We start from the raw sequence: 12,861 nt of genomic DNA on the forward strand, positions 1-12,861 counted from the left end.
GATGGCACATACTCTAAGATAGGCCACATGCTTGGCCATAAAGCAATTCTGAACAAAATTAAAAAAAAAAAACTGAAATCAAACCAAGCACTCTCTCGGATCACAGCTCAATAAAAATAGAAATCAAGATCAAGATCTCTCAAAGCCATACAATTACATGGAAATTAAACAATTTGCTCCTGCATGACTTCTGGGTAAACAATGAAATTAAAGAAGAAATCAAAGACTTCTTTGAAATTAATGAAAACAAATATTTACCATCCCAGAATCTGTGAGACACAGCTAAAGCAATTTACAGATTCCTATTTGTTATTCCTATCAAACTACCAACATCATCTTTCACAGAATTACAAAAAACTATTCTAAAATTTGTATGGAACCAAAAAAGAGCCCAAATAGCCAAGGCAATCCTAGGCAAAAATAACAAAGCTGTAGGCATCACACTACCTGACTTCAAACTACACTACAAGACAGTAACCCAAACAGCATTATATTGATACAGAAACTGACACATAGGCCATGGAACAGGTTAGAGAACTCAGAAATAAAGCTGCACAGCTACAACTATCTGATCTTCAATAAAGCTGACCATAACAAGCAATGGAGAAAAGAATCCCTATTCAATAAATGGTGCTGGGATAACTGCCTAGCCATATGCAGAAGATAGAAACTAGACCCCTTTCTTTCACCGTATACAAAATCAACTCAAAATGGATTAAAGACTTAAATATAAGACCTACAACTATAAAAACCTAGAAGAAAACCTAGGAAACACCATTCTGGACATAGGCCTTGGCAAAGATTTCATAGCAAAGTCTCCAAAAGCAATTCTAACAAAAACAGAAATAGGTAAGTGGGACCTAATTAAAGAGCTTCTATACAGCAAAAGAAACTATCAACAGGTTTCTTAAACAGACAACCTACTGAATGAAAGAAAACATTTGCAAACTGTGCATCTGACAAAGGCCTAATATCCAGAATCTATAGGGAACTTAAACAATTGAACAAGCAAAAAACAATCCCACTAAAAAATGGGCAAAATACATGAACACTTCTCAAAAGAAGACATACAAGCAGCAGCCAATAAACATGAAAAAATGTTTCACATCACTAATCATCACAGAAATGTAAATCAAAACCACAATGAGATACCATCTCGTACCAGTTAGAATGGCTATTCTTAAAATGTCAAAAAAAAATTAAAAAAAAAACGGATGCTGGTGAGGTTGTGGAGAAAAGGGAATACTCATACACTGCTGGTGGGAATATGAATTAGTTCAGCCACCATAGAAAGCAGTTTGGAGATTTCTTAAAAAAACATAAAACAGAACCACCATTTGATCCACCAATCCCACTACCGAGAATATACCCAAAGAAAAACAAATCGTTCTACCAAAGTGACACACACATCCTTAAGTTCATCACTGCACTGTTCACATTAGCAAACACATGCAATCAACTGAGATGCCCATCAATGGTGAACTGGATAAAGAAAATGTGTTCCATACACACCATGGAATACTATAAAGCCATTTTAAAAAAAACCAAATCACATCCATTGCTACAACATGGATGCAGCTGCAGGCCATTATCCCAAGCAAATTAATATGGGAACAGAAAACCAAATACTGCATGTTCTCACTTGTAACTGGGCGCTAAACACTGAGTACACATGGACACAAAGACGAGAACAATAGACACTGGGGCCTCCTAAAATGGGGAGGGCAGGAGGTAGGCGAGTGTCAAAAAGCTACCTACTGGGTACAATGCTCACTACCTAGGTGACAAAATCACTTGTACACCGAATTCCAGCAACACATAATTTACCCACGTAACAAACCTGCACGTGTACCCTCCGAATCTAAAATAAAAGTTGGAAAAAAATAAAAAAGAAAAAAATGGACTATGATAAAGCCAAAAGTAATTCTGGTTTTCCCTTTCAAAGTACTGAATTTTGTTACTTCAGAAAGCACTACGTCTTTACAATCATTTCTATAATGCTGCCAAAATACACTGAAACTAAATGTGATAGATTCGAAGAATAGAGATAAGGAGCTGAGTGTCGTGGCTTATGCCTGTAATCTCAGCACTTTGGGAGGCTGAGGCAGGTGGATTGCTTGAGCCCAGGAGTTCAAGACCAGCCCAGACAACATGGTGAAACCTCGTCTCTACAAAAAATACAAAAATTAGGCAGGCATGGTGGTGTGCATCTGTAGTCTCAGCTACTCGTGAGGCTGAGGTGGGAGAATCACCTGGGCCCAGGGAGGTTGAGGCGGCAGCGAGTTGTGATCACGCCACTGTGGCCTAAGCATCAGAGTGAGACTCTGTCTCAAAAAAAAAAAAAAAAGTTCTAATCTCCACTCTAACATTTTGACTTTCAAGAAGTTTAACTCTGTGAGCTTCTTTTCAAAAATTATTATAATGTGATAAGATAATAAGACTTGTCCTAACTATTTTGTAAGGCTGCTGTGAGAATTAAAGTCTAGGTTGCTTTAAAAAGATGAATTATTTTAAGTATCTGCCAAAATATCTCATTCAGCCAGTAACAAAACCAAGTTCTCTGCTTTGTCCTTCTTCATAAATACATTAAAAAAAAAAAAAAAAAAAAAAGAACAGTGCAGGGCTTCTCAATTATCTGCTTTTTTAAGGAAAAGATAATCATAGATAAATGAAATCAATAGTTAACTAGCAACCTTTAGATCACATTCTCAAATTCTTCTATCAGAAGTTTAATAAGACCATCTATTCAAAAACAAATCGCTGCTTCTTTCCCCAATCACCCTCTCCTTTATAATTAAAAAGTGAGGATTGTAAAAAACAAAAAAGCTTAACCCATTAATTTCTTCATACGATATCGCTCTAATATACAGAAATTTTGGCTCACAATTGGCTTAACTAATTTTTTTTAACTGGCAAGTCTTTTTTTTTTTTTTTTTTTTGAGACAAGGTCTTGCTCCATTGCCCAGGCTGGAGTGCAGTGGTGAGATCATGGCTTACTGCAGCCTTGACCTACTGGACTCAAGTGATCCTCCTGCCTCAGCCTCCTGTGTAGCTGGGACAAGCACGCATCACACACCCAGCTAACTGTCTGAATTTTTGTAGAGATGGGGGTCTCACTTTGTTGCCCACGCTGGTCTTAAACTCCCGGGCTCAAGTGATCCTCCCACCTCAGCCTCCCAAAGTGCTGGGATTACAGGCATGAGCCGCCATGCCCAGCCAAGTTTTAATATACGTTTACTTATCTATATTACGCCAATAAGAAATTGATGGATTTTTCTTTTTTTCACTTTCAACTTGTTACTTACCAAGCAGCATTCTGTTTGTAAATAAAATCTATCTATCTCAAAGTACTAGAGCCTTTTGTTAACCAAATCAAGAAGAATATAACACCCTGGGATTTGTTTCATTTTGTCATTATAAAGCAGGGTTTAGCTAACTTTTTCTGTAAACATCCAGAGAATAAAATATTTCAGGCTTTGTGAGCCATACATGGTCTCTGTAGCATGTTCTTTTTCTTCCCCCCAACTCTTCAAACTCAATCCTTTAAAAATGTAAAAGAATATTCTTCTTAGGTTAAGGGCTCTACAAAAATAGAAACTGTTAATAAAGCATCACTGAGGCAGCTCTAATTTCTAGGAAAAAATATATATACATGATATTAGACTGACACGTAGACAAAGGCAGAAAATAATCTAGACCATAGCAACGTTAGTTTCATTATCTATATAAAAATAACTAAGCTAGGCCAGGCGTGGTGGCTCATGCCTGTAATCCCAGCACTTTGGGAGGCCGAGGCGGCCAGATCATGAGGTCAGGAGTTTGAGACCAGCCTGACCAACATGGTGAAACCCTGTCTCTACTAAAAATACAAAAATTAGCTAGGTGTGGTGATATGTGCCTATAATCCCAGCTACTCAGGAGGCTGAGGCAGGAGAATGGCTGGAACCTGGAAGGCAGAGGTTGCAGTGAGCCAAGATTGCACCACTGCACTCCAGCCTGGGCAACAGAGCAAGACTCCATCTCAAAACAAAAACAAACAAACAAAAAACTAAGCTATTAACAAAATAACAAACAAAAATAACTTCAGAGATGCTGTAATGGTGAGCATTTAGAACATTCCTGAGGACCTGGAGAAAACTTGTTGCTGAGAAGGACATTTTGAAGGTTTTGTTGGCTGAAAAAGGCATCTCTGGAATCACACTCCTAGATCCTTCTTGAAGACTTGAAAAGAATTAGATCAGGGCCATGGAGACACAGAAGGTCACCCCAGCTCTAATCACTGCCATCACAGTTGCTACAATCGGCTCTTTCCAATTTGGCTACAACACTGGACTCATCAATGCTCCTGAGATGATCATAAAGGAATTTATCAATAACACTTTGAGTGACCAGGCAAATATCCCTCCCTCTGAGATGTTGCTCATGTCCCTCTGGTCCTTGTCTGTGGCCATATTCTCCATTGTTGGTATGACTGGCTCCTTTTCTGTTAGACTCTGTCAACTACTTTGACAGGTGCAATTCAATGCTTATCGTCAACCTGTTGGCTGTCTCTGGTGGCTGCCTTATGGGATTGTGTAAAGTAGCTGAGTTGGTTGAAATGCTGATCCTGGGCTGCTTGGTTATTGGCCTCTTCTGTGGACTGCGCACAGGTTTTGCGCCCATGTACATTGGAGAGATCTCACCTATTGCCCTGCAGGGTACCTTTGGCACTCTCAACCAGCTGGGCATCGTCGGAATTCTGGTGGCTCAGATCTTTGATCTGGAATTCAAATTCATCCTTGGGTCTGAAGAGCTATGGCCGGTGCTATTGGGCTTTACCATCCTTCCTGCTGTCCTACAAAGTGCAGCCCTTCCATTTTGCCCTGCAAGTCCCAGGTTTTTGCTCATTAACAGAAGAGGAGAATGCTAAGTAGATCCTCCAGCAGTTGTGGGGCACCCAGGATGTATCCCAAGAAAAGCAGGAGATGCAAGATGAGAGTGCAAGGATGTCACAAGAAAAGCAAGTCACCGTGCTGGAGCTCTTTAGAGTATCCAGCTACCGACAGCCAATCATCATTTCCATTGTGCTCCAGCTCTCTCGACAGCTCTCTGGAATCAATGTTGTGTTCTATTACTCAACAGGAATCTTCAAGGATGCAGGTGTTCAAGAACCCATCTATGCCACCACTGGTGCAGGTGTGTTTAATACTATCTTCACTGTTTCCCTATTTCTGCTGGAAAGGGCCGGAAGAAGGACTCTGCATATGATAGGCCTTGGAGGGATGGCTTTTTGTTCCATGCTCATGACTGTTTGTTATTAAAGGATGAGTATAATGGGATGAGCTTTGTCTTTATCGGGGCTATCTTGGTCTTTGTGGCCTTTGAAATTGGACCAGGTCCCATTTCCTGGTTTACTGTGGCCGAACTCTTCAGCCAGGGCCCCCGCCCAGCTGCAATTGCAATGGCCGGCTGCTCCAACTGTACCTCCAACTTCTTAGTCGGACTGCTCTTCCCCTCTGCTGCTTATTATTTAGGAGCCTATGTTTTTATTATCTTCGCTGGCTTCCTCATCACCTTCTTGACCTTTATCTTCTTCAAAGTCCGAGACCCGTGGCAGGGCTTTTGAGGATATCACATGGGCCTTTGAAGGGCAGGCACATGGTGCAAATAGATCTGGGAAGGACGGCATCATGGAGATGAACAGCATCCAGGCTGCTAAGGAGACCACCACCAATGTCTAAGTCATGCCTCCTTCCACCTCCCTCCCAGCATGGGAAAGCCACCTCTCCCTGAATGAAGGAGAGACCTCATCAGGATGAACCCAGGACTGCTTCTGAATGCTGCTACTTGATTCCTTTCTTATCCCACGCACTCCATGCGCACCTCAATGCTAGGGTTTGTTGGATTTTCAATGGTTTTTTAAATATTTTATTTCCTGGACATTCTCTTCTGCTTAGGAGAGACCAAGTGAACCTACCTTCATTTCAAGAGGCACTGGCCACTTGGCATATGTCAACTTTGCCACCTTTTCCTTCCTTGGGTTCTTATATTGCTGCACTAGGGGATATAGGAGAGGAAAAGTAAGGTGCAGTTCCCCCAACTTCAGACTTATCAGGAAGAAGATACACATATGAGTGTGGAAGGCAGAGGAGGTTTATGTAACAGCACCTTCCTCACTTCCATATAGCTCTAAAAGGCAAATTAACTTGAGTTTTATTTATTTTACCCTCTGGTTAATTACATAATTTTTTAAGTTCTGGGATACAGGTGCAGAATGTGCAGGTTTGTTACATAGGTATACATGTCCCATGGTGGAAATGTTTACTTTTTTAAGTGTAATTTTGCCAAATAATAAAAACAGAAGGAAATTGAGATTAGAGGGAGGTGTTTAAAGAGAGGTTATACAGTAGATTTCATGCTGGAGAGGTTAGCATGCAATATGGAGAATTTAGGGAGAAATGTAGTTCATTATAGGAGGGTATATTATGTGGTGCCTGAGGTCTGCACATTACCTCTTAACAATTTCTGTCTTTCAGATGAAAACTCTTAAGTTTAATTTCTCATAAAAGTCGTATGGCTACATAATGAAGTTATTGATTTCCTTTGGAACTTTTTTCTTTAATAGTTTACATGTAGCAGTACTTGAAATCTAGGATTATTAACTAATATGGGCATTGTAGTTAATGGTGGTTGATGGGTTCTAATTTTGAATGGAGTCAAGGGAAGGGAAAGTTATTTCTAGAAAGCTTGTTCCCCCTCACTGGACCAAAGAACTCCTCCTTGTAGGAGACTCATTACTTTTGAAGTAATCCCACCACCTATCTGGTGGGAGAGCCATCCAGATGAGAAACCTAAAATAATTGGTTCTTAGTAGAGATTCATTATTTCTCCATTTTGTTCTTTAGGAGATTTTAGGTGTTGATTTTCTGTTTTATTTTAACTCATATCTTTAAAGGAATTCCCCAAAGAATATTTATAGCTAACTCGGAATTGATAACCTCAGCTCTGGGATTTTTTTCTGAACGATTATTATCTAAAGGTGTGTTGTTGCCTTTAGGGTCATGCCATGCTTGTCTATGTCTGTTACCATGTCACTGTGGTCCTACGCCAAGTACCCTTAGGGGGGTCTGAATCTTTCCAACAGACCATGTTTGAGATAGTATGAGTCAATGTACAGTGTAGCCCACACTTGAGAGGATGAATATGTGTGCACTGTCCCTTTGATCTGGATGGAAATAGGTTATTGTTGACTTATTTTTTCTGCATTCCTACAGCCCCTTTTTCATATGTTGCTTAATTTCCCTTTCCCTTCTTGGTGCTTACACATCTCAGACCCTTTAGTCAAACCCTTGCCAATAACAGTATCTTGGTTCTCAGTTCTCACTGTTTCCTCTGGTCACGGAGACTTCAAATAAAAATGCACATAGCTATGGAGTGGGGTTTAGCTGGAAAAGGTGACCTTCTTCCAACTTCACATCAACTTCTGGATCCTCAAACAGTAGGTTGGCAGTTAGGCAGGAAAGTTGTTTTCCCATTTCTCACTGAGCAGATTGTGAATATTTCCATGTGGATTTTCTATTATTAACATTACCCTGATTCTTTGTTTTAAAATAAAAATTCTGAATGTATATACACAAAAAAACTCTTAATGTTCCATAAGTCTAATTTATGCTTACCTTTGGCTGTGGCATGAACCACAGCAGCCTGAGAGATAACCTGGTAAGTTTCAAAACCCAAATAAGACAAAGCTGAGAGTAAAAGGCCTCTTTTGAAAGTTCCTGGGTTTCCCATTACCTATGGAAACAATTATGTTAAGAGTTACAAACTGAAAATTTGAAGGTACTGCTACCCCAAGCAAAAATTACATGAATTTTCTCCCACCTCCAAAGCAATCGATCATAATACTGGAAGCTTAAAAATTACTTCATCAAAATCTTTAGTAAAACTATCTCAAAGCGTATCTTATGAAGAAAAAGATATCGCCTGGAGTCATAGCTCATCTAAAAATCACACTCCTGCTGGAAAGGAAGAGCTACAACTTATTTGCAAATGCATGGATATTGCAAATTGTATGAAGTAAAATATGAGACACCAACACATAATAAAAATGAATCTTACAGACAAGATTAAGAATATCATATATAGTAATTACTACATATAAAAAATGTACATGGCTAACTTTTAAATTTTTTTGTAGAGACAGGGTCTCACTGTGTTGCCCAGGCTGGTTTCAAACCCCTGGACTCAAGCAATCCTTCTGCCTCGGCTTCCCAAAGTGCTGGGATTACAGGCTGAGCCAAGGGGCCAGGCCTAAAATGGGACTTCAAATTCATCATTGTTCTAATTTGAAAACTTAAGGCTAACTAGTTTCACACTTAGAACTCCTCCCATCTCTCTGCCTATATTATCTATCACCTCCCCATTTGGTTATAAACTTCCAAGGAAAGGGAATATGCCAAATTTTAACCACCCCTCCCCACCATCAGTCCCATAATAATTCTGAAAGATTTTAACTGAGCAGTTAAAAATTTGAGTTTAAAATAATGAAACACCTAGTTCATGTGAAACATATCATATGCACTAATGCCATTCCCCAATTCCCTGACAAGAATAAACAGAGGCCCACGAGCAGTCTAACAGAAATACCAGAACTGAGACTACAACATGCCGACAACCTTCATTGACGTTACGCAGATAAAACAGGCAACTCAGAAATAATCATTTTTAAACAAAAACCTAAACAGTATGAAATCTCTGCTTCTGAGTCGTAGAACTTTTTAAATCACACCCCACACTTTTCAAAGTCTGAAAGGGGCAGCCTCAAGCGCTGTTGTGGTATCTGTCATCTCCTACAGTGAGAATAATTTCACAGCGGTCAAGGTTCTTTCCCGTCCTGTTCTACATTTTGCACAAGAAGGGCGGGTAGGAGGCAGCTTCTGGGGCACGTGGGGGCAAACCCCACTCCTTCTCTGACAGCCTCAGTTTAGGATAGCGGAGGTTTGCAAAATGGAAGGGACCTGTCCGGGTGCTCCAGGCACAGTGGCCCCGAGTTCCTTCCTCGGTTCACCACATTCCCGTAGGCAGCGCGGGGCCGCCACCCCTTAAGTTAAGGGGGAGCCGGAACCCACTGAGTAGGAAGTGAGGAGTGGGAGCCAGGACCACGGGGGTACCTCAAAGCCGCGGAATCGACAGGGGCCGCAGTGCCCGCGGCTGCCCGAAGTCCCCGCAGGGAGACGAGACCCCGGGGCGGCTCCACGTCGGAAAGAGAGAAAGCGCCACAGTCGAGCGACCAGCGACATGACCTGCAACTTGCAGGCTGACCCTGCACTACTTCAGGCAGCTGCGGAGGCGGGCGGGGCTAAAGCAGCCTCAATCCTTCCGGAAAGAACCGCGCCGGCCCGCCTCCTGCCCAGCACCTCTTCCGCCCCCATGGATTCCGGCGCACGGGCTTAGGGGGTGGGAAATACCCCGATTGGGTGGGACTTAATGGACTTTCCGCGCCTGCGTCCAGGACTGCGGCCGTGAGAGCGCCCTCTTCAGGCTCTCTGACTTGTTTCTGCTCCATCTGTGTAAGGGTCTTTCATGGTTTGGGCACAAGGATAAGTCGCCAGAACTGAAAGCTTGGAAATAGACCCGAGAATACAAGTATGCCAGAAAAAAAATTGTCATTTTAATTAAATGCTGCCTTCAAAAGTCGATTGAATCTTGGTACTAGTGGGTCTTTTTTGGAAGTAAATAATTGGAAGAATTAAGTTGCCCAACATGAAGAAGGGAAAGGAAGAGACTGAGCGACTCAAGGGGGTGGATTCAAGAGAGAGTCCAGAGCAAAGGAACAAAAAATGCAAAGCGTTTTGGGAAGAGGAACTAGCGGGAGGAAGCCTCTGGACAGGATATTGATGCCCTTGAATGCTAGGGCATGTGTAGTAAAAAACAAAAACAAACCCTGGTCTCCCCTAAAATTCTTCAATAAGATGTTTTAATTACTCGAGCAAAGTATTTTATTTTACTCGAGTAAAATAAAATTTCTTGCTCGAGTGGAATTCTTTTGTGGGAAAATGAAGACGTTTTGGAACCTACTTGAGGCCTGCTCAGGGTGGGTGGAAACACAGACTGCAGATGGAGTACCTACTATATGGGTTTCACGAAAAATCTTATGCGTAATAAGGGAGGCGAGTCATGGTTTTAAAAAATTAGGTTGCATTTCTATGGTACTTTTAATAGTGTATAGGGAATTAATACATAGTCGTATTGATCTGCCGAACTACCTTGTGAAGTAACTGGTATCCCAGGTTTACAAATGAAAAAACTGTAACTCAAAGAGATGTATTAACCTAACCAAGGATATGTTAGAAGACAGGAATTCATGTCTTTCTACTCTGAGTCCAGTGCTGTTTCTACTATATGATTGCTACCTCCAGTAGTTCCCATTAAATCAGCTATATTTCTTTAGGATTATGTCTTTAAAGTCTATCTTTAAAAATATATAGATCTCCTTCCCAACTTCTGAAACCTAGCCGTTTTTTCCCAAAGACAGAATCACTTTTGTTTTATGCATTTCTACTGGTAGCTACCCCCTCAATATTGCTAAATGTTTATGCCAGTGGATACCATGATAACACTGAAATTAAGTTTCTGATATCTCTAATAGATGGAATTTGTAATTAAGTTTTTAGCTTTGAAAAAAAAATTAGATCCTAAGAAAAGTTGCAGGAACTCCCATATATTCTTCACCTAGATTCAGCCATTGTTAACTTTTTCTCACATTTGCTTTATCTTTCTTTACGTATCTTACCTATAATACACATATTATATTCCTAGTATTTTCTGTTGTTAGGCCTTTTGAGAGTAGATTACAGATATCATGACTCTTCAGTCTTAGAAACAAGACATTCCCTTACTTAGTCTCAGTTTAATTATCAAAATCAGGAAACTGAAATTGACAGAATACTATTATTTAATATACAAATTTTGTTTAATTCCCAATACTGTCCTTTATACTAATGATTTTTTTCTAAATTCAAGATCAAATCTTGATAACGTCTTGCATTTGTTATGTTTCTACTTTCTTTAAATCTTTAAATCATCAGCCCTGGTCTTTCATGACATTAGTATTTTTTAAATGTATAGTCCCATCGGTTTAAAGCAGGGTTTCTCAGCCTTGGCACAATTGAACTTTTGGGCTGAAGAATTCCTTCAGCCCCTGTCAAGCCATCAGATGATTGCAGCCTTGGCCAATATCTGACTGCAACATCAAGAGAGATGATGAGCCAGAAGCACCGAGCTAAGCCACTTCTAAATTCCTAAACCACAGAAGCTATGACAGATAATAAATGATTGTTCCTGTTTTAAGCCACTAAATTTGATGTAATCTGTTACACAGCAACTGATAACTAATACAACAGCCAAGTAAAGCATAGAGAGTTGGAGTGTGGAGTTTCAGAGGAAAGGTGTGGAAGTTTGATAACCTTAAGAATATAGGCTAGGCGTAGTGGCTCACACCTGTAATCCCAACATTTTGGGAGGCCAAAGCAGGAGAATAGCTTGAGCCCAGGATGTTTGAGACCAGCCTGGGCAACATAGTGAGACTCTGTCTCTACAAAAAAATGTTTTTTTGGTGTTGTTTGTTTGTTTTTTTGTTTTTGTTTTTTAATTTGCTGCATGTAGTGGTGCATGCTGTAGTCCCAGATACTCAGGAGGATGAGCTGGGAGGATCATTTGAGCCCAAGTGTCCAAGGTTGCAGCGAGCGGTGATCACAGTCCAGGCAACAGAGTGAGACACCGTCTTTAAAAAAAAAAAAAAAAAAAATTAAAGAAGGTCGGGTGCGGTGGCTCACGCCTGTAATCCCAGCACTTTGGGAGGCTGAAGCGGGCGGATCACGAGGTCAGGAGATCAAGACCATCCTGGGTAACACGGTGAAACCCCGTCTCTACTAAAAATACAAAAAATTAGGCAGGCATGGTGGTGGGCGCCTGTAGTCCCAGCTGCTCAGGAGGCTGAGGCAGGAGAATGGCGTGAACCCAGGAGGTGAAGCTTGCAGTGAGCTGAGATTGCACCACTGCACTCCAGCCTGGTGACAGAGCTAGACTCTGTCTCAAAAAAAAAAAAAAAAAGAGAAAATATAGATGGAATTCAAAGCTCTGAGACTAAGGCTGGGTGTGGTGCCTCATGCCTGTAATCCCAGCACTTGAGAGGCTGAGGCCAGTGGATTTCTTGAGCTCAGGAGTTTGACACCAGCCTGGGCAACATGGTGAAACCCCATCTCTACAAAAAGTACAAAAATTAGCCAGACACGGTGGCTCATGCCTGTAGGTCTCAGCTACTGGCTGAGGTGGGAGGATCACTTTAGCCTGAGAGGCTGAGAGGTTGAAGCTGTGGTGAATCGTGTTCGCACCACTGCATCCCAGCCTGGCTGGGTGACAGCAAGAACCTGTCTCAAAAAAAAAAAAAAAAAAAAAAAAAAAAAAGGAAAAAAGGAAAAACAAAAGCTGTAAGACAGGATGAGGTAATTAAAAATGTGACTGAAAGAGTGAAGATAGAAATATGAGGATCAAAATACATAGGAGAAAGAATATTTTGTGAATATCTCATTCATTTTAACATGCATTTAACTCTCCACCAGGTGGTGTTTTATTTCTAGAACCTTGTTAGGCTTCGTATCTAACATGAATTCAACACATGTTAAATTAATGGGTGAATGAATGAGAACAAAAGTAGAATGGGATTTAGACTGTAGCTAAGGAGAATGAATAAATACATTGAATAGCTATGGCACTATGTATTTAAATGATAGATTGCTGTTTGGATACTAAAAGTACAAAACCATCGTCTTGCCTCTACTATTTCCCTATTTTAGTGAAAAGAAAAGTTTTGAAGGTTAGGTA

General features: G+C 40.8%; 1 protein-coding gene and 1 pseudogene across 6 annotated transcripts in view; one reads left to right on the plus strand and one right to left on the minus strand.

Annotated features, from left to right (window-relative positions):
* RMDN1 (regulator of microtubule dynamics 1) overlaps nt 1–12,861 on the minus strand; it is a 39,784-nt gene that overhangs the window by 24,813 nt on the left and 2,110 nt on the right. For 2 of the 6 annotated variants that reach the window (XM_055286679.2, XM_055286680.2), the window contains exons 1-2: nt 9,150–9,377; nt 7,656–7,773 (exon numbers count right to left, since the gene is read on the minus strand). In XM_055286679.2, coding sequence (XP_055142654.1) covers nt 7,656–7,773; nt 9,150–9,278 — 247 coding nt within the window. In that variant the 5' untranslated portion in view covers nt 9,279–9,377. Of the gene's footprint in view, nt 1–7,655; nt 7,774–9,149; nt 9,431–12,861 lie in introns of those variants that run through there. The other 4 variants (XM_055286678.2, XM_055286682.2, XM_055286681.2 and 1 more) reach the window with 4 other exon arrangements.
* LOC129486570 (solute carrier family 2, facilitated glucose transporter member 3-like) lies at nt 4,240–5,851 on the plus strand (annotated as a pseudogene).

Source organism: Symphalangus syndactylus, chromosome 7 (assembly GCF_028878055.3).
Source record: "Symphalangus syndactylus isolate Jambi chromosome 7, NHGRI_mSymSyn1-v2.1_pri, whole genome shotgun sequence".
NCBI classification, from domain to species: Eukaryota; Metazoa; Chordata; class Mammalia; order Primates; family Hylobatidae; genus Symphalangus; species Symphalangus syndactylus.